General features: G+C 43.6%; 1 protein-coding gene across 5 annotated transcripts in view; it reads right to left on the reverse strand.

Annotated features, from left to right (window-relative positions):
- Positions 1-1,805: 1,805 nt before the first annotated feature.
- Positions 1,806-22,793, reverse strand: part of LOC110507855 (protein C-ets-1) — a 48,845-nt gene continuing 27,857 nt past the window's right edge. For 4 of the 5 annotated variants that reach the window (XM_021588224.3, XM_090223755.1, XM_021588225.3 and 1 more), the window contains 7 exons: positions 16,281-16,400; positions 15,483-15,683; positions 14,837-14,914; positions 14,126-14,371; positions 12,490-12,750; positions 5,540-5,658; positions 1,806-5,079 (listed from right to left, as the gene is read on the reverse strand). In XM_021588224.3, coding sequence (XP_021443899.1) covers positions 4,864-5,079; positions 5,540-5,658; positions 12,490-12,750; positions 14,126-14,371; positions 14,837-14,914; positions 15,483-15,683; positions 16,281-16,400 — 1,241 coding nt within the window. In that variant the 3' untranslated portion in view covers positions 1,806-4,863. Of the gene's footprint in view, positions 5,080-5,539; positions 5,659-12,489; positions 12,751-14,125; positions 14,372-14,836; positions 14,915-15,482; positions 15,684-16,280; positions 16,401-17,287; positions 18,595-22,793 lie in introns of those variants that run through there. The other variant, XM_021588227.3, reaches the window with a different exon arrangement.

Here is a 22,793-nt window from a genome sequence, read left to right on the forward strand (position 1 = left end):
GAGCGGAGTAAGCTGTGAGCGACATGGGGTCTCAGACAGGGAGGCAGAGATCTCCGTCTCGGTGACACCGCCAGGCGCTACGGTTTTATTTTCTATTCCGCTGTTCGGTTCTCTCTCTTTTCTCTTTACACCAGTGATTATAGCAGTCTGTGTGTTGAGTGAGATACAAAAAAGAACCATGTGAAATCCCCACCTCGTCTGAGTGTCTCTCTCTTTGGTTGTGAAACCAGCAGGTGTGAATGGTATCATAATGTGTTGGGTTATGTTCCAGGTTCTTTGGCACAAGGGGCTCCCAGAGCTTCCAGTGAAGTGTTTAAAGACTATGTTGCCTGGTTATAGTGTCTGGTCTGGATCACAGGCCCAGGGGGATGGAATGCTGAATGTTAGAAGAACAACCTGCCTAACTTAAGCTACCCTCTGCTAAATATATGTTCATCCTGTCCAGGGGGAAATTAGCCAGCAATACAGTATGTCTGTGTGTGTATGTGTGTGTATGTGAGTGTATGCGTGCATGCGAAAGTGTGTCAGCATCTACATCCTGTCTGCTATATTTATAGAAAGTTGTAGGTACGGAAAGTTTTAGTCATGTTGCATCCAAGTCCTAGTAAAAAATAATACACTTTATTTTGTTAAGGAGTCTGAGACTATAGTTTTAACACTTCCTACAAATGTTCTATCAATGTCTCATTCAATGTTCTCCTGTTCTAACCTAAACGTATTCACTGCAGCATATTTGAACCAAGAACATACTGCACACTATGATGTACTAGACAATCGTTCTAAATATGGTATGGATTTCAAGGACTGGCCTATGTCCTGATGTGGCATCTCAAACCAAGCCAATATACAGTATCATCCCAGTAAAGGAAAATAAAATATTTCATCTTTATGCCAATAACTCATCAAGTTTAGTTTGCTACAGACCATTCTGGGATAAAGACACTAGTCTGTATTGGGACTGGTCCTTGGCCTTTTGCCCTATGTGCTGTTCTAGAGGAGCCAGACAGCTGTGCTGTGCTGTGTCGGCCAGGGCAGTGGCTGGGGAGAGGTCACGGCAGCTATGTTTTTTTTTAATCTATAGTGGAATTACTAGGACCCTAGGGCCATAAACACATGAATGGGCCCGGCGTGCCTGTTTCTGCTTTGACGTCACCCATCGCCGTGGAAGTGACACTCTTGTTAGCCAGGTACACACCAGTGACATCCCAGCATGCCTTTCGGAGGGGACCTGGATCTGCCACCAGGCCCAAACTGGGTTCTGAGACCGAGAGACCAATCAATACATACTGTTGATCTGCACATTGTAGATGGGTAGCCCAATTCAGATTTAGACCAATCAGATCAGCTCTGAAAAAGATTTGATGTGAAAATATCTGATTTTACTGGTCAAAAGACCAATTAGTGGGAAAAATATCAGAATTGGGCTGCCTTACACAGTCTTAGTGTTATCATGATTGAGTGAGATACTGACTTGCTCAGGCAGGTATTGGATGTGAATAGGCCTAGATGTGTTCATCCAGTACATGCACAGGTGGTTATTAACATGAGTACGCAGAATTATTTTGAGGATAATGTGTAGGTACTTCTATTATGTTATCAAAACGATTGACTAACTGACTAACCTTTCTTTTGGCATGTAGTCAAGGCCAGGAAGCCAAGTAAGACTGCAATCTGCGAATCTGCTTTCTTTAATAGATATTTAACTTGTTTCCAATGTACTGTAAGCAACAGTATAGATGTAATGTTTCAAAAGCCGTTTTTGCTCTGGTAATATTAGAAGAAATAACCACACAATACACACAAAGTATGAAATATTTGTTCACATATATTTTTTTACAACGTAAAATAGAAATAGAAGCAACAGTTTATAAAACTTTCCAGCAGAAATCAATGATGGGCCAGCATCAGCCTTTTTCCTTAACAGACAGGTAGGTCTATTCTCTATATCGAAAGAAAATCGCTACATTTTTTTCCTGTGCTACCTTTATTTCCCGTGAAAGCACCAGCTGTCTGCGTCTTTTTCTTTTATAAAATATAAATTATTGAAAAATATTCAAATGTTTGTGAACTAAATACATAAAAAATGGTCTCATTAACAAAAATACAGAAACACTATAAAATATACAAAAACAACAACACCAAAAAAGGTTTCCTAGTGGATCAGTCTGAGATATGCTAATATCGCAAGGTATCTGTGTATTTATGTATTTAGTCCATTTAGAAAGATCTGTGCAATACTTGTGTCCACAACTTAACGTATATGACATTTACTGAAACAAACTGGACTTGAAGTCCAAACAGACACAGTATATGTTCCATTTAAACAAAGATAATATATTCTGATCTACTCAAAATGGTGACTGGCTAGGAGCTGGACGGCATCATCAACAACAAGTTAAGCATATATTTAAACATGAACAGTTGCCCTAACATAAAACATTTTTTGGAGGAAAAATATCTGAAAAGTAATAATCTAACAGTGATGTGAATCCTGGAAATGTAGCGTGCATAATGAACCACAGAGATTGGGTGGATTGATTTGTTCAAGAGAATTCAATCTTCTCTACACAAGATTACGTGTGTGTGTGTGGTGTGTGGTCTGTGTGTGTGTGTGTGTGTGTGTGCGTGTGTGTTTGTGCTGACTGACACTAGAAAAACCAACCCTGTGGTCAGTTGCCCAACTAAAAAGTAACTAATATGAACAGAAATCCCTTTCCTATAATCTCAAGAGGGAACTTCAGTCAGTCCAGCCAAATATCTTCACTGAGTCCTAACACTGAGTGCTTTCCAACAAATCAAAAGATCAAAGCAGAAACAACACTTTGAATGTGAGGGAATAACAGTTCCTGTCCTTCAAGATGGTGGACATACCCAAAGCTCTATCTATCGCCCAGACCTCACATGGGTTTGGTTATTATTCCTGCTTTGTCTCTTGCTTATTTGTTTCATCTGGGTCTTAATAAAGCGTTATGAAATACAATCTGTACAAATAAACATTTCAAAACCTATTTTCATCAGAATGGGTAACATTCAGCCACTGTAAACAATAACATTTGTATTTTAAGATGATATTTCTTGACTTTGGCTTTTCCCATAAGACCTGCGTATAGTCATGTTCCCACTGACGACATTACTCAAAACCCAACCAGCACAACTACTGTTGCTCTTGAGTAAGCTGCACAAGTACATACAGTATTCAGGGCATGTAATTTCATTGATCCTTTCCATATACTGAATTGGGTGTCCTTATGTCTTAGAAATAGAAAAGCATGTACAAAGCATGGTAAGAAAATAGCATATAATGCCACATGTCTCCCAGTAGTCCTTTAGCCCAACTGTTTATGGAAGTCCTGTTTCCTGTCGATCTCTACCTCCTCATTGGTGAAATGGAGCATCTTTACAAACATTTCAGTTAACAAAAGACTCCAAGCTGTACAATAGCACAAGCATTAATCTCATCCTCATGCCATAATGATGATAATTCTCTTTCAGCCACTACTGATTAACTTCACAACTCCACAGTTCCCTCCCAAAACTACCCAGTCCTCCTCTCATCTCCCTCTTTTTCAAACAGTCATCCAAAGTTTACACTCCTTGCTTTGAACACTTCTCTTTTCACCCTACTACCATCATGCACCTTGATATACCTTACCTAGCTATGGCAGCTTCCCTTCATTCAGAGAACACCACGTAACACACACAAATACAGTACACTCTACATTCCTAAGCTTTCTCTTTTGACTACAAAAACCATCCATCGTACATGGCTTGCAATTCAATTTGTCGACAACAGGTCCCTCCCTCTCTGCTCTCTTCTAAAGCAATGCTAAAATGGGGGTTTGGAAAACCACTCAATGTACAGATTGTGATGGGCACATTTGACTCTTTCATGTCCAATTCCTTTCAAAACTCACCACAGAAAGGGTGTCTAAGGATTTGTATTACTTGTGGTAAGACAGTATATTTCTATAGCGAAGCGGCAAATGTGCAGAGCTGAAAGCGTCAGTTTTAAAGCAACGGTTACTTTCAGGTGTCTATCAACCGTTCTTGGTATGAGTAAGTAACTCTCCATCCAACCTATGAAAATGAGTAAAAAAGGCCTGTGTCTAGTGTCATCTGATAGTCATATCAGCATGTTTCAGTTATTGGGCTTTCACAGAGAGGAGACAGGACTAACTTAACATTAAATGGTGCAACGTTTGGTTTCATAATACCTTCATAAAAAAAATATTTTTTAAAAAGGGGGAACCCTGGTCGTACTGAGACTAAACAGCACACCAGGAGTTGAGTCTCAACGATAATACTGACACAAACATTATGCTTCTGAAACAATAGTAACAAAAACCACACTTTTTTGGTCCAAGCTGAGAACTCTACCCATGCCTATTGTGTGGAGTGTGGCAGAGAAACAGTGATCTATTTCCACTACTTTCCATTTTATATTTGGCAACAGATTTCATAGCAGGAAATCTCCATTCATGTCCTTCCTTATAATGAATCTTTCACTGTCTCTTGGCCCCCTTCCTCAATGTCAGTTTCTTGTGCTACTTAGGCTAAATGGCCACTCTATTCTAACTGATAGCTTTCCATGTGTCTTGAGCTACTAAGTAATACCAGTATATACATATAGCTACCATACACACTATCTCAAATGCAACATATTATACATTTTCACGTTTGGCATGTGCTTCCTTTTTGAACGTCATCTGACAATAGCTCAAAATGATACAGACCACAGTTTAGGTTTGGTCCCAAAATGGGCACCCTCTTTAACCGGACGGCAATCAATCTCTGAGCCCTAGTCCCCTCGGCTCCTTTACTCTCCTATTCTTCTACTATTTCTGTTCTCTCATCCCTCTGTTTTCACTCGTCCACATCAGGCTTGACGTCCAGCATGGCGTGGAGCTCCTCAGGGGTATATCCCAGCAGGCTTTTTAAGTCACAAACAAAGCGGTAGACATAGCGCTTCCCTGATGTCTTGTGGATTATGTTCTTGTCGTAGTAGTAGCGCAGGCCTCGGCTCAGCTTTTCGTAGTTCATCTTGGGCTTGTTTTTCCTCTTCCCCCACCGCCGAGCCACCTGAGTCACAGAGGGAAAAGGCACCCAGTTACACCATGTACCAACCTTGAGACAGAGCTATACACTAACCTCACATTACAATATTATCGTGTACATGTCTTCTCTTGACATGGACCAATATTTAATGTAGCTAAATGTACCTGATACCGCTAAGGTTTCTCTGAATCTAAGTAAGGCAAATAACACTGTTGTTGGCGTCACATTAAAAAGACATCAAGCTCAATATCCAGGCTGCATCACATCAGGCCGTGATTGGGATTCCCATAGGGCGGCGCACAATTGGCCCAGCGTAGTCCAGGTTTGGCCGGGGTAGACCGCCATTGTAAATAAGATGTTTTTCTTAACTGACTTGCCTAGTTAAATTTAGTTTAAATAAAGTTTAAATTAAAAAAAAGTAAAAAATCTGTCTAACTGTTTAGGGCCCCCATGCCATGTGAGGTCAATGGTGGTGACCTCTCACCTCGTCAGGGTCGGACAGCTTGAACTCCCAGCCATCTCCCGTCCAGCTGATGAAGGACTGACAAGACTTGTCCGTCAGAAGCTCCAGCAGAAACTGCCACAGCTGGATGGGACCGCTGCCTGCAGAGCAGAACCAGGAGAAGGGAGAGAACAAGGTTAGAACACTGAGAGAGAGGAGCCCTGTTTCAGTATAATACAGATGAGAATTACTGAACATGACATCATCAGCCGCATGTAAACACAGCATATCTGTGACTGACTGTTCTCCTCATGCTTCTCATTAACTACTTGACTTGGGGTCATTCATCTCCGACTATAAAAATATAAATATTGCACTCAGAATCAGAAATGTACAAGGCATGATAGTGGAGAGAAAACAGTGTGTTCACAGACAAGGGTCCCATTCATCATGAATCCCTTTGTCTACACTTTTCCCTCTGCAGTATGTGGAGCTGGGCTTCACAGCATGGTTTTATCTTTCTGTATGAATTTCATGGCAATGAAATCACAGTGTTTAAAATAAGAGGGGATCTTCATATGAGGCCTTGGCTGTTTGTGTGTGTGTGTGTGTGTGTGTGTGTGTGTGTGTGTGTGTGTGTGTGTGTGTGTGTGTGTGTGTGTGTGTGTGTGTGTGTGTGTGTGTGTGTGTGTGTGTGTGTGTGTGCGTGTGTGCGTGCGTGCGTGTGTGTGTGTACAGTGCCTTGCGAAAGTATTCACCCCCTTGGCATTTTTCCTATTTTGTTGCCTTACAACCTGGAATTAAAATACATTTTGTGGGATTTGTATCATTTGATTTACAAAACATGCAAAATATTTTTTATTGTGAAACAAACAGGAAATAAGACCCTTAAACAGAAAACTTGAGTGTGCATAACTATTCACCCCCCAAAAGTCAATACTTTGTAGAGTCACCTTTCGCAGCAATTACAGCTGCAAGTCTCTTTGGATATGTCTCTATAAGCTTGGCACATCTAGCCACTGGGATTTTTGCCTATTCTTCAAGGCAAAACTGATCCAGTTGGATGGGTTCCTGCTGGTGTACAGCAATCTTTAGGTCATACTGCAGATTCTCAATTGGATTGAGGTCTGGTCTTTGACTAGGCCATTCCAAGACATTTAAATGTTTCCCCTTAAACCACTCGAGTGTAGCCTTAGAAGTATGCTTAGGGTCATTGTCCTGCTGGAAGGTGAACCTCCGTCATAGTCTCTAATCTCTGGAAGATTGAAACAGGTTTCCCTCAAGAATTTTCCTGTATTTAGAGCCATGCATCATTACTTAAATTCTGACCAGTTTCCCAGTCCCTGCTGATGAAAAATATCCCCACGTCATGATGCTCCCAACACCATGCTTCACTGTGGAGATGGTGTTCTCGGGGTGATGAGAGGTGTTGGGTTTGTGCCAGACATAGAGTTTCCTTGATGGACAAAAAGCTTAATTTTATTCTCATTTGACCAGAGTGCCTTCTTCCATATGTTTGTGGAGTCTCCATATGCCTTCTGGCGAACACAAAACGTGTTTGCTTATTTCTTTCTTTAAGCAATGGCTTTTTTTCTGGCCACTCTTCCGCAAAAGCCCAGCTCTGTGGAGTGTATGGCTTAAAGTGGTCCTATGGACAGATACTCCAATCTCCGCTGTGGAGCTTTGCAGCTCCTTCATGGTTATCTTTGGTCTCTTTGTTGCCTCTCTGATTAATGCCCTCCTTGCCTGGTCCGTGAGTTTTGGTGGGTGGCCCTCTCTTGGCAGGTTTGTTATGGTGCCATATTCTTTCATTTAAAAAATAATGTATTTAATGGTGCTCTGTGGGATGTTCAAAGTTTTGGATATTTTATTGGAACCCAACCCTGATTTGTATTTCTCCACAACTTTGTCCCTGACCTGTTTGGAGAGCCCCTTGGTCTTCATGGTGCCGCTTGCTTGGTGGTGCCCCTTGCTTAGTGGTGTTGCAGACTCTGGGGCCTTTCAGAACAGGTGAATGTATAGTGAGATCATGTGACAGATCATGTGACACTTAGATTTCACACAGGTGGACTTTATTTAACTAACTATGTGACTTCTGAAGGTAATTGGTTGCACCAGATCTTATTTAGGGGCTTCATAGCAAAGGGGGTGAATACATATTCACCCACCACTTTTCCGTGTTAAAAAAAATCTAATTGAAACAAGTCATTTTTTTCATTTCACTTCACCAATTTCGACTATTTTGTGTATGTCCATTACATGAAATCCAAATAAAAATAAATTTATATTACAGGTTGTAATGCAACAAAATAGGAAAAACGCCAAGAGGGGTGAAGACTTTGCAAGGCATTGTATGTGTGTGTGTAATGTAGTGTAAACTCCCAGAGATCAGCCATTAGAAACATTACATTTAATCTCATTTGTAAACAAATGCCGCTTGATTTTCTGTTATGTTCAGGTCTGTATTAATACTGCAATGTACCGTAAAAGCAATTGAAAGCATTTACCTACAATTTGATTGACATTTTTTACATGTATTTGTAGATTAAACAAATGGACCAAATGTGACGACCTGAACTTACAATCGTGTTGAAAAGAAAAATAAATAATAGCAGGAGAGAAAAATTAAGTTTGGTTTGTGCTGCACTCTATTATCTTCTGTACTCTTTGATCGTGTGGTTTTCTGTACAAACAAAAAAGAACTACCTAGTTCAAATCACACCTGGCTATGCAGCGCCTACTTAGTAAAGCTGTAGCGGAGCGGAGCTGTTACCTCCCAGACATGCCTCATAAAATCATACGACACACATCAAAGCTTTCAGAGAAATTGAAGTGTGGGTTGAACACCTGAAAGCAAAATAAGTTTTTTTCAGTCCAAGGCTCCTACTCGCTTCCCTCAGTTATGAACATGAATGCAAGGACGCAATACTCACATTTCAGAAAATAATAACCAGCTATATTCAACTGACTACTGTACAGTAGCTCTCCTCCAGATGAAGGCACATTCCAAAAAGCCTGTTACTGTAACCGAGGGCCCACATTAGGGTGTTACAACAGTGCCCCATCCAGCCCCCTCAGGCTCTCTCACACGAGAATGTTTGGAGACCCTAAAATGTTTTCCCAAAAATATGGTAAATGCCCCCATGTACAATGGGCCTCATTGAACAAGCATATAGTGTGGAGAAAGGGTGGGGGGGCTTGCATTCATAGTGCTGTTTAGGATCTGCCTTTAGGCTTTACAGATGAGACTGTAGCCTATGCAGCGTGGAGAGAGAGAGAGAGAGAGAGAGAGAGAGAGAGAGAGAGAGAGAGAGAGAGAGAGAGAGAGAGTAGGCTGTAGACAAGGCACAGTGACTGACTGCCTGCTGCATCCCCAGAGGTGACAGAAGTGTGATTGGAGATGAGAAACACAGTCAACCTCAAAGAGAGCTGACGACTGACTGAGCCTCACTTATCTCACACCTTCTTTATCACACCAGCTCATCACTGTGTGTGACTGGGAACCGTGTGTGTGCCTGTCAGTGCACAGCTACTGGGGAAGGAAGCCAAAAACCCACGTTTTCATCAAAAAAATATATATTACATAAATGTTTTACTCTTTTCTGGGGAGATTCTCTCTGTTTTTCACATAGTAATAAAATGCATTTGTTGTTTGGGGGCCAAATGGGGTTGATCTTTCTCTTGGCTGCAGGACAGCATACAGGGTAATAACAGTTAATAACAATGCTTGTTGCCAGCTAGACACTTCATATCTGAAGCATATTGAAGTATTTTTACCACTTATGTTCATTTTCTTCTCTTTAGTCCTGCATGACTCTAAAAGCTTTGATAAAGTATTCTGACTAAAATGAAAATATTGGAACATGGATTAGCCTCTGAACATGAGTCTATGGTAGTTTTATAACCAATGCTACATCATTAAACACATACAGTAGGGAAGTGAATTACTTTGCAGAAATGCATGAATGACGACATGCAGAAAATAGCATAAATATGTAGGATCTTAATTTGAGCCAATTTGCTACAGCAGGAAAATAATCCTGCAGCAACAGGAAATGTTAAATATTATGTGGATTATTAAACAATTTTTCGCAAGGGAAAATCAAGTCTGAAATGTCATAGTGGCAATTGCAAACTTCAGAAGACTTTTTAAACAATTGCAGGAAAGTTATCCTGCAACAGGTTGGATCAAATAAAGATTCTACATCTGTACCACTAGCTGGCATTATATTACAAATGCATACTGTAGCTATGTAAAAGCCTTCAATTAGGGCATGCCAATGTTTTATATCTGTCTTTCATTTGATCTTAAATGTCTAATGTACATCTAATGTACGTCTCTGTAGGTATGCAATTATGATCCAAAGATGAACGCATGAATGAAGAAATTGACATAATTGATTAGTACAGACAACTTTGCAGAATTCAAATTACCATGAGATGCCAATTGTGGGACATGAGTAATGCAATCTGAAGTATACATTGTCAGTGACGAACACTGTGTGTTCTGGTATTTCCCCTCTCCTCTACTAGCAACCTTGTGACAGCAATTTAACACAGAGGGGAGAAAGTCCCCAAAGACTAGATAGAAAATAGGAGACATTGTAACTAGTGTGTCTAGTGCATTAAAGATATTGAGAGACAATTACCCCTTACATTGCTTCTCAGTCTCCATAGATGTATAGAGTGGATTTCGAGTATTCAGACCCGTTGACTTTTTCCACATTTTGTTACGTTACAGCCTTATTCAAAAATGTAAAAAAATAAAATAAAAAAAATCCTCACAGTCTACACACAATACCTTGTAATGACATAGCTAAATCAAATTTTTCGACATTTTTGGAAATATCACATTTACATAAGTATTCAGACCTTTCACTCAGTACTTTGTTGAAGCACCTTTGGCAGCGATTACAACCTCGAGTCGCCTTGGGTATGACGCTACAAGCTTGTTACACCTGTATTTGGTCTGTCCCAATCTTCTCTGAAGATCCTGGGGAGTGTCGCCGCACAGCTATTTTCAGGTCTTTCCAGGGATGTTCGATCAGGTTCAAGTCCAGGCTCTGGCTGGGCCACTCAAGGTCATTCAGAGACTTGTCCCGAAGCCACTCCTGTGTTGTCTTGGCTGTGTGCTTAGGGTCATTGTCCTGTTGGCAGGTGAAGCTTCGCACAAGTCTGAGGTCTTGAGCGCTCTGGAGCAGGTTTTCATCAAGGATCTCTCTGTACTTTGCTCCGTTCATCTTTCTCTCGATCCTGACTAGTCTCCCAGTCCCTGCCGCTGAAAAACATCCCCACAGCATGATGCTGCCACCACAATGCTTCACTGTAGGGATGGTGCCAGGTTTACTCCAGACGTGACTCTTGGCATTCAGGCAAAATAATTCAATCATGGTTTCATCAGACCAGAGAATCTTGTTTCTCATGGTCTGAGAGTTTTTAGGTGCCTTTTGGCAAACTCTAATGTGCCTTTTACTGAGGATTGGCTTCCGTCTGGCCACTACCATAAAGGCCTGATTGGTGGAATGCTGCAGAGATGGATGTCCTTCTGGAAGGTTCTCCCATCTACACAGCGGAACTCTGGAGTTCTGTCAGAGTGACCATCGGGTTCTTAGTCACCTCCCTGACCAAGGCTCTTCTCCCCCGATTGCTCAGTTTGACTGGGTGGCCAGCTCTAGGAAGAGTCTTGGTGGTTCCAAACTTCTTCCATTTAAGAATGATTTAGGTCACTATGTTCTTGGGGACCTTCAATGCTGCAGAAATGTTGTGGTACCCTTCCCCAGATCTGTGCCTCAACAAAATCCTGTCTCGGAGCTCTACGCACAATTCCTTCGACCTCATGGCTTGGTTTTTGCTCTAACATGTCAACAAATCATGTCCAATCAATTGAATTTACCACAGGTAGACTCCAATCAAGTTGTAGAAGCATCTCAATGATGATCAATGGAAACAGGATGCACCTGAGTCTCATAGCAAAGGGTCTGAATATTTATGTAAATACGTATTCATTTATTTCTGCAAAATAATTCAAAAACCTGTTTTCACTTTGTCATTATGGGATATTGTGTGTAGATTGATGAGGGAGAAAAATATTTAATCCATTTTAGAATAAGGCTGTAACATAACAAAATGTGGAAAAAATCAAGGGGTCTGAATACTTTCCGAATGCACCGTATATACTTGTGCTCTATGTTGAAACATGGAGAATTCAACTCTCTTACGGAAAGAACACATGAATTTGTGTGTGAAGTCATGTGATTTTCCACAATTATGTAGTTTTTCTGTAATGGCTATTGGTCCCAAAATGTAAAATGCTGAATAGGGATTTAAGTAGAAAAAATGTAAACTTTATCACTACGTTTTTACAAAACAAACTGAAAACCTTGCCATAAAAAGAATACAAAAATAGAATGTGCCAGACCTTGGATCTTTTTTTAAACTTCTAAGATGTGTTTCTTTGTGTTTGAATAGAAGATAGAGTAGCTTTTTCATCAGGCACTGTAGGTAGAAAGGGGCCTTAACAGATATATCTACTCTAGTTTTAAGTGCAGGTATTGTTTTGTGTTTGCACCCAGGTTGCCAAGACGACCTGGAAAATAGGTTGAGATGCGGCCACAGATAAAACGGTGCAGATGAGAAAGTCAGAGGTGCAAGACGAGGCGAGATGGAGAGAAGAGGTTGAGAGCAAATGTCTTGGTTTCCTGTGAGTGCATGACTCTGGAGCTGCAGTGCCACAGGCTGTTATAGAGGTGTGTATATAAACGCTCTCAGCCAGAAGCTGTGCAGCCAGTTACAGAGACCCAATTACACTGAGGCACACCTACAGTATGTACATCAGCTGCAACTGCCTGGCAAACATGTAACATAGGGCTCCATTGGGTGGCATAAAAACGCCTGTAAGAAGTAAGAAGGATGAACGTTTGGCCATATTTATTGTAGTTGATTGCACATTTTCCAAACTGTAACCTGTATTTTCTTCATTCATTTCGACTAACCTGTGTATCCTGCCAGTGCTGCGGCGGGGATGACAGGTTTGTCCTTGCTGAGGTCTGAGCACTCCCTGACGTAGTCCTTGAAGGTTCCCTTGGGCTTGTGTCCATGCAGGGTGCTGGGGTAGTCCTCGGAGTCGAAGCTGTCATACGATGGGACGCGCTGCAGACTGCTGAAGGAGGACTGGCTGCTCCAGGACTGGGTCAGACGGTCACAGCTTTCAAAGCTCTCGTTGCTCTCAAACGAGTCCTGTCCTCCCAGCTTACCTGAGAGACAGAGAGATGGAGAGCAGAATCTGTTAGTTTTATTGCCTCATAGTGTGAGAAGGAATGAAAATAGAATTATCTGAAAGTAAATAGTTTAGAACAGTGACATTACGATTTGACAGAGGACAATATTTATGGCAGGAATACACAGACATTGGCAGTAAATTACACTCTCACTGAGCTTCTTTGTTCTGTATAACGTAATGGTATGGTCCTGGTCCCTTCACTTCACACTCAGTTTAGCATGTGCAACTGCGATTTGGTTTTGTCTAATTGGAAGAAGATCAATGCAAATTTCCTTGCTATTTCTGGCCTCGGCAAAGATAAGAGGAGCATTTCAACTGAGAGCTATTAAAGAATGAAAGATAATCCAGTGCCTCGACTGATACTGAAATCTTCAATTGCACAAATTGAAGCCACATGTGGTTTTCGGTGGTGCCACAAATACTTTCCCACATTTAGAAAGCACAATGTGCTGCCAAAAACCCTGGGATTTATTATGTACGAGGCCTGGACATACCTTGCAGGCGAATGCCCAGTCAGTCCACTGGACGGGCCTGTGTACTGTAAACTCCCTGACAGCCCTTACTAATTTGTTAAACCGGGGGATTTGAGAAGAAAATCCTTGCTTTATTGGTATTAATGTAAACCACGTTGTTAATTCTTCTCCAAACTATCAGTAGGAAAGCAAACAGTGGTGCATGTGGCAGGTAAACAGAACGATTCATGAGAAAGAAAAACCACGCTATGACACTCTCTGTCACTCTCTGTCACTCTCTGTCACTTTATGTCCTTGCTGAGAACCACCTCAAGGTTGAGAGAAAAAAAAATTGAGAGAAAAAAATGTGGTTGTTCTTGAAGGTTACATCGCTTGGGCTGTTTTACATGAAAGCTATAGGGACAGATAGCGCTAACGCACCGTGTGGCTTTGTTCTCTTCTCACTCTGACATAAACAATTGACTTATTATCTCCCCGAGGCGGGTTTGCTTGAACCACAAGCCAGCCTTAGGGCCTCCTTTCTTCTATCGTGGTACATCCAGTGATGTGGCAGGGCAAGATTGGAAGGCGTCAGCGAAATCACACGCACACAGTAATGTTCACAAACACAACCCAATAAGCTAGACCTCAAGTTACAGTCAACACCGTGGAATGACTTATCATAGATTCATACTGTATGGACTGAATCAGAGTCTCAGTCTTATGCACAACTAAGACATGGACTATAGGCCTACTCACGTAATGGCCCCAAGTTACCCAAGTTAACTTGTTCCTCTTTGAGATAGGGCACCTAATACACAGCAGCTGTAATAGCCACACTTCACAAAATCTTTATTTCCAACCATTTCCTTCACTATCTTGTTTGTGACCCCTCACCTCTGCTGATGCGGCCCACACACATGTTGTCGGGGGAAACCACCTCCTGCTTGACTGAGAAGTAGTCCCCTTGCAGTGTGTTGAGGGGCATGTCCCTGAGGATGACGTTTGGGTATTCGTTCTCGTACTTGAGTGACAGCAGGTCCTCGGAGCTGATTGGGTGAAGGGTCTGGTAGGACTCTGTGATAAAGCCCGGCTCTGAGTATTCAGAGGGAGGAACGCACTGGGCATGCTCAATGCCATAGCCTGGAGAAACACAGGAGAAGGAGGAGGAGAGAGAAAGAGGGAGGGAGGGAGAGAGACGGGAAGAGAGTGGGAGATAGAGACAGAGAAGGAGGTGGATAGAGAGAAGGAGGGGGCGGGAGAGAGTGAGAGAAAGAGAATGGGGAAGAGAGTGAGCAATAGAGAGAGAGAGGTGGAGAGAGAGAAGGAGGGGGCGGGAGAGAGCGCACGAGAGAGAGAGAGAGACAGAAAGAGAGAGAGAGAGCGAGAGAGAGAGAGAGAGAGAGAGAGAGAGAGAGAGAGAGAGAGAGAAATGGAGAGCTCAGTGTAACTGCTACAACAAAAAATCCCTGGACCTACTGTGCTGAGTCATATCCCCATTCTTTCTGTATATACATTGATTGACGTAACATATTACATATTAACAAGCCATTAGTGCATTAGAGCCAGACTACGTACATAGGATTTAGTCTCCTCAGTGATACTTACTGACAAAGTAGTCTGAGGTATAGTGGGATTCCTGGAAGGTGGAGGTCAGGCCGTTGACAGGGAAATGCTTTGTGTCTTCTTCATGAAAAATAGATATCAACAGTCACTGACCCTGTCATTGATTTAATGTATCCTATAACAGTCGTAAACTCACTGCATCCAGTATGGCTGATTAAATATTAATGACCAGGAGGAAACGGAGGTCTTCCTCTTCATCTCAGATTACCATGTAAATGCTAACAGCGCTAACACTTGAAACCATGTTGCACAAAGAGACTACAGCGCCAATGCTGTGCTTCAACACACACTACAGCTAATGTGATAGGTACAGTAGGCACTTCTGAGGCTTATGATTGATACCAGGGTTGGGCTCAATTTTTAATTGAAGGCAGTCATTTCAGGAAGTAAACAAAAATTTTAATTCAATAATCTTAAAAGGGCATTTATGTTCAGCGATTTCTCAATGAACTGAAAAGTAGAAGCTATTTATATCAACATTTTGGAAATTTCAGATTTTTTTATTAAAATCCCTACCTGAATTGACTGCCTTCAATTCTAATTGAGCCCAACCCCGATTGGTATGTTGTACAGAGCATTGTGCGTAGTGTAGTACATCATGCTACCACTACCATATGCCTGGGCCTACCTTTCTGAAGCATCTCTAGATGTTCCCAGAGGATGTCACCCACATAGTCAGGTGCTAGATCCAGGAAGCGTTCCTTCCCCAGGGCACACATACTGGCCCCGTTCATACAGAACTTGTGGAAGTCCACGCTCTTCAGGCTAAACTCGTTCACCGTCCACGTCAGCCACTCTCCCACGTGGTTCTCTGTCCACTGCCTGGGGTCTGAGAGGGACATGGGGGGAGAGGGAGGGACATGTCACTGAAGGGCTACCTGAGGTCACAGTAATATACATGGTGACAAGAAACCTCCACTCCACTCTGTTTTAATCTACCATCTCCTGAATTAGAATGGAGGTGAGGTATTATCAGGCCACAGAGCCATTTCTATAGCACATTAATTTTCATTAGCAGTTTCAGTGGGTCATATTTTCGACGTGCTGCTTCTGCTATTAGAGGTAAGAGGTGAGGTGGTGCAGATAAGTGGTGATAGTAACAATAGACTGACAGTGAAACCCCAGCTATTTGCTCTGTGGTATGCCTCAATCAAAGAACCATCATTAATCATTTCTATCTGTGTCTCTACCCCGGCTTTCTCTGAATCCTACAGTCTGTCTAACAACCAATACACTCAATCTGTCATTTTGTATATAATGTCACCACTCAGCAATCTTTAGTCATACTGAGAGGAGGGGTTTAGATTTTGAGTGTGTGTAGGGAAACATGGATAATCAAAAAATATGCATGTAAAGTGAGAGATAGGAAGAGAAAGAGAGAGAAAGATTCAGAAAGAGAAAGTAAGACCTTGTTTAAGTGCTTTACCTTTGGGAATGGCCAGTCGTTGCTGTTCCTTTGTGAAGCCGCTGAACGTGTCCTTCAGAGCCTGAGACATCATCTCTTTACTCCCTGGAGTGAGCAGGGGCACATCTCCACACTCCAGATCTGTCAGTCACACAGGAGAGAGAGACTAGCAGTCAGACTCACAGCGCACAGAACACAGGGCCACACACACACACACACACACACACACACACACACACACACACACACACACACACAAACACACAGCCGCCGTGATGAAGCACTTGGCTGAACAATTACATCCTGTCCAGACAGACAGTGTATCGACTTGGGAGAGAATCAATTATACTATGGCAGCTGCCGCAAATGCTTTGGTCACATCCACGTGCACACCAACAACACATGCTCCAGCTTCCGCTGTCCGTGTTGTCCAAGTGCCTCAAAGCAAAGGGTTGTTTGTTTGGCAATATATTGCATGAATGCCTCACATATGGACAAGGTAGAAGCCATTCTCACTGGGGACCCAGTGGGTAGGACGCACAGAGTGCGGCTGATACCTATCACTGTGACCTCTTATGCCCCCTTACCCCCAGAGGTCAGGGACGAGGTGATGATGTCACCCTAAGCCCTGCCAGGCTGGAGGGGGTGGGGGTAAGGGGTCAAGGGGGATGGGTGGAGGGTGAGTGTCCCTGTGGTCCCGGACACACAGGCCCACTGTTCTCCCCTCACAGCCAGTGGGCATCCAGCATGAGACAGAGCACTCTTTGATGGCTTTAAACAGTGCCTGATGACTCGCATTGATCTAATTAGACTCTACCAGGCTACAGAGGGGTGGATGGAGGGAGGGGAGAGGGAAAGCCCCCAGGGCAGGAGCAACAGAAAAAACTAAGACATGGAAAGAGAGAGAGAGAGACAAACACACACAGACACACAGACAGACAGACAGACAGACAATGACTGTGACAGTCTATTGTGAATGAATATATAAATCACCACATTTCATAACAAAGAAAGGCATAAAAGATTACCACGGCTGTATGTCACTCTGTCTCTATCACCCCTCGCTGTGTGAGGTAAACTACCAGATCACAAGCAGGCCCGGAGGGAGGCTGGAGATGTTTTGTCACCCCTCTGCTGTCTCTCGACGCCATAAATGTTCCGGCATCCCTGCCCTGGTTTGATCTGCCAGCGCAGCGAAGGGGAGGCCTTGGCGATGTGAAGTTCATGCGTGTTTTCACTGCTCATCGACGTTCCCAACTTCGTCTGGAATGTACAACAGCTGTCGTTCCTCTGTGGGCTGTGGAACTGTAACTCAACGCTGCCCGTCTGGAACCCAAGGCTCTCTCTCTCTATCTAACCGCTGGAAGCTGACAGGCCAAATTATGCAGAGTGCCCAAATGGAAGCAAACCATAACACTGCCGGTGTGTGATTCGATTAGGGCTCCATGCTCCCTCTCTCTCCATTTGGAAGTCCTGATTATACTACATATTACAGTAACAACTCTATTGGCTTGGTTACGCATTTCTACAGTATCATGGTATTTTAGAATCATATTACAAAAGACTGAAGAGGATATTGTCAGACAAGGCCCATTCTGAAATTAAAATAAAACAAGACCTGATGTCCATGTCCCTGACTGCACGGTCGTCTTAACCATCTCCACCGTGACGGCTGGTTGTTGATTGACTACGTAGGGTTAGATAGCGCTAGTGGAGAGCGCTCGCTGGCTGAGATGAGATGGAGCTTGCTCAATCAGACTGTGCCTGGGCTTTGATATCTATCAAAGACAGAGACAATGTTGAAGTTTATTTTACATGGATCGAGTTTGTCTGCACTTTGGAACCAGCTCGCGCTGCCCTGTCGTCATCCCCACGCTGGGCTTCGCAGGCCTAAAGCTGTCTTAAAACCCATCAAAGACACACAGCTCCCTCTGGGTGAGCAGGTGGGGGTTCATATTGTACAGACGCCCACCAGCTGAAACAGGCTTAACCATTGTGAGTGTGTCTGAACTGCATAACATTCATGTTTTAACTTCAACATGATATTTCCTGGTGCATGAAGCTCTTATAGACTGAACTGAATTTGATTCTGTCTTACACATTACAAATGATTCCATTTCATACAGTATTCCATGAATGATACTCACTCCCTCTCTAAACGACCCATGCAGTTCTCTGTAAGATAGCTAATGTACTGTATATCTAATAACTGGGGAGGCTGGCTTGGGTATAGAGTCTCTGCTAAATTATGAGGCCCTGATATGGTTTCAATGCCTGGGAGTCTGATTAGGGCAGGTTGGGCAGGGTCAGTATCACTGAGCGTTAAGTATCTGCCAGCCTCCTTCACACACAGAGTGGTAGTCTATCATAGGATAAGACCCATCCATTTAGTGGACTGATAGTGTGATTGGGTTTAATATGTAGTGTGATTATGACAGAAGGAGGGTAAGGTTGGTGATCTATGTCACTCACAACTTAGATTACAGTGGAGAGAGGGAGGACCGTGCCTGCATGTGGCTTATGCTAAATAGTCTTATTGCCTACCAATTAAGACAAAATATGGATCATTCAATTTTTTATTAGAAGTGGTATGTAAAATGGGACTATATTATCATTGACAGACAGCGGGAGAGCGATGTCCTGTAGATTTACTGTAAAATATATTGATAGTCACTGGTTGGTGTGCAGAGTGCCACAATGATATCTGTTCCCAGTGAAGCCCACTGAATAGATGCTGTGCCTGCTGGAAAAGCATCCCTCTTCCCCCACTCCTAACCTTCCCTGCAGACAAAGGTTCCAGTCCACACCTCTGGCCCACAGGTCTATTAGCAGCGGGGAACAGGAGGAGGGAGACACACGTGAACCAAATTAGTAGCCTTCTTCACTTGTGCGCCGGAGCAAGGATTTTGAAATTGGGATTTTGCAGCCGGGGCCATGGCCCTAAGGAACCGTGGTGGGGCTGGGGCGGGGCAGGGCAAGTCAGGGTGGGGTAGGGTGGGTGAGGGGAGTGGAGTGGAGAGGAGGGAGAGTGGAAGGATGAGTCATTGAGCTGTAATGTGAGTCAATCACAGGACTGACTGGGGGGAGATGAATGAATGAAGAAAAGGGAGGCCTCAGAGTGCTCCCTCTGTCTGACATCAGAGTGGGAATGGTGCCATCTCCCTGCCTCTGGCTTAGACTGCTGTGTTCATTCATAAACCCCCTGCTACGACGCTGCCTCTGCTTCAGATGATGCAACAACATGCATGGAGCAGGAAACTTCTACTGACACAATGGGAGAAAGAAGCACTGTGCTATCATGTGGCTATAAATAGTCATAGACTGAGTGTGTATGAATGTGTGGGTGTCCATTTAGGTCTGTCATTGTGTGTGAAAGAAAAAGAGAGTTGGTGTGAAATCAAAGAAGGGAGGACGTCTACGGGGCTATTCAGTGGACTGTCAGATATTTCAGCAGTGAAATGCATTTAAAGCCATAAAGGGATGATTTATTTCGGTCTAATGTGAGATTAACATCTTGACAATACACCTGTCTTTCTCTTTCTCTCTCTCTGCAGCACTTTGTGGGTGGTACGGCTGTATTTATGTATGCGACTGGGTCCACTTCCTGAGGCTAAGGTGTCACTTCCCAGAGAGAGAGAGAGAGAGGTGAGAGGTGGGTTGAGCTGGTTGGGCCTTTCAGGGTCAACCCAGGTTAACCCTTTTACCGTAAATATCCCTCTGAGGCTTTATGGTTTATTAGGCAGCGGTGGTGGGTACCACCAGGGGGTCCAGCCAACTCAGGGACCCCCTGTCCAGAGGTGACGCTGCTATCTGAGAGAGGCTTTGATGAAGATTTGTATCAGTCCCAGTCTGGGAGCACAGGGTCATAAACCCCGCTGATATAAAGAGAGACCATTGTGGGGTTGGGGGGGGTCAGAGGGCACTCTAAGTCCTGAGAGGTCCGCTTGTTCTGTCGCTATTTGGAATTCCATGTGAGGGCCAGAGACAGGAATAGAAGTGGCCGCTTGCCACTCGCTAGAGGAGGCTGCCGGGCCGGTAGAGTAGTGGTGTTACAGCAGGACCAACAGTGGGCCAGGGCCAGATGAGTTACAGCAGGAACGACAGTGGGCCAGGGCCAGATGAGTTACAGCAGGACCAACAGTGGGCCAGGGCCAGATGAGTTACAGCAGGACCAACAGTGGGCCAGGGCCAGATGAGTTACAGCAGGACCGACAGTGGGCCAGGGCCAGATGAGTTACAGCAGGACCGACAGTGGGCCAGACCAGTTACTACTACTACTGTTGACCAGACCTGTAACTACTACTACTGTTGACCAGACCTGTAACTACTACTACTGTTGACCAGACCTGTAACTACTACTACTGTTGACCAGACCTGTAAATGCTATTACTGTTGACCAGACCTGTAACTACTATTACTGTTGACCAGACCTGTAACTACTACTACTGTTGACCAGACCTGTTACTACTACTACTGTTGACCAGACAAGTAACTACTACTACTGTTGGCCAGACCTGTAACTACTACTACTGTTGACCAGACCTGTAACTACTACTACTGTTGACCAGACCTGTAACTACTATTACTGTTGACCAGACCTGTAACTACTACTACTGTTGACCAGACCTGTAACTACTACTACTGTTGACCAGACCTGTAACTACTATTACTGTTGACCAGACCTGTAACTACTACTACTGTTGACCAGACCTGTTACTACTACTAATGTTGACCAGACCTGTAACTACTATTACTGTTGACCAGACCTGTAACTACTACTGTTGACCAGACCTGTAACTACTACTGTTGACCAGACCTGTAACTACTACTGTTGACCAGACCTGGAACTACTAGCTGCAAAATCTGGACCCCTACATATCAGCCGAGCTAGACATTCTGGACCCTCTCTTTCTAAAATGATCTGCCGAAATTAACAACCCCTATTTCCAGCCTGTTCAACCTCTCTTTCGTATCGTCTGAGACTCCCATAGATTGGAAAGCTGCCGCGGTCATCCCCCTCTTCAAAGGGGGAGACATTCTAGACCCAAACTGCTACAGACCTATATCTATCCTACCCTGCCTTTCTAAGGTCTTCGGAGGCCAAGTTAACAAACAGATTACGGACCATTTCGAATCCCACCGTACCTTCTCCGCTATGCAATCTGGTTTCAGAGCTGGTCATGGGTGCATCTCAGCCATGCGCAAGGTCCTAAACGATATCATAACCGCCATCGATAAGAGACATTATTGTGCAGCCATACTCATCGACCTGGCTAAGGCTTTCGACTCTGTCAATCACAACATTCTTATTGGTAGACTCAACAGCCTTGGTTTCTCAAATGATTGCCTCGCCTGGTTCACCAACTGCTTCTCAGATAGAGTTCAGTGTGTCAAATCGGAGGACCTGTTGTCCGGACCTCTGGCAGTCTCTATGAGGGTGCAACAGGGTTCTATTCTTGGGCCGACTCTCTTCTCTGTATACATCAATGATGTCGCTCTTGCTGCTGGTGATTCTTTGATCCACCTCTACGCAGATGACACCATTCTGTATACTTCTGGACATTCTTTGGACACTGTGTTAACAAACCTCCAAACGAGCTTCAATGCCATACAACTCTCCTTCTGTGGCCTCCAACTGCTCTTAAATGCAAGTAAAACTAAATGCATGCTCTTCACCCCATCGCTGCCCGCACCTGCCTGCCCGTCCAGCATCACTACTCTGGACGGTTTTGACTTAGAATATGTGGACAACTATAAATACCTAGGTGTCTGGTTAGACTGTAAACTCTCCTTCCAGACTCACATTAAACATCTCCAATTCAAAATTAAATCTAGAATTTGCTTCCTATTTTTCAACCAAGCATCCTTCACCCATGCTGCCAAACATACCCTCGTAAAACTGACCATCCTACCGATCCTCAACTTTGGAGATGTCATTTACAAAATAGCCTCCACCCTACTCAGCAAATTGGATGCAGTCTATCACAGTGCCATCCGTTTTGTCACCAAAGCCCCATATACTACCAACCACTATGACCTGTACGCTCTCGTTGGCTGGCCCTCGCTTCATACTCATCGCCAAACCCACTGGCTCCAGGCCATCTACAAGTCTCTGCTAGGTAAAGCCCCACCTTATCTCAGCTCACTGGTCACCATAGCAGCACCCACACGTAGCATGCGCTGCAATAGGTATATCTCACTGGTCACCCCCAAAGCCAATTCTTCCTTTGGCCGCCTCTCCTTCCAGTTCTCTGCTGCCAATGACTGCAACAAACTGCAAAAATCACTAAAGCTGGAGAATCTTATCTACCTCACTAGCTTTAAGCACCAGCTGTCATAGCAGCTCACAGATCACTGCACCTGTGCATAGCCCATCTGTAAATAGCCCATCCATCTACCTCATCCCAATACTGTATTTATTTATTTATCTTGCTCCTTTGCACCCCAGTATCTCTACTTGCACATTCATCTTCTGCACATTCTACCATTCAAGTGTTTAGTTGCTATATTGTAATTACTTTGCCACCATGGCCT

Source organism: Oncorhynchus mykiss, chromosome 27 (genome assembly GCF_057628025.1).
Source record: "Oncorhynchus mykiss isolate SJ-2025 chromosome 27, ASM5762802v1, whole genome shotgun sequence".
Classification (NCBI taxonomy): Eukaryota; Metazoa; Chordata; class Actinopteri; order Salmoniformes; family Salmonidae; genus Oncorhynchus; species Oncorhynchus mykiss.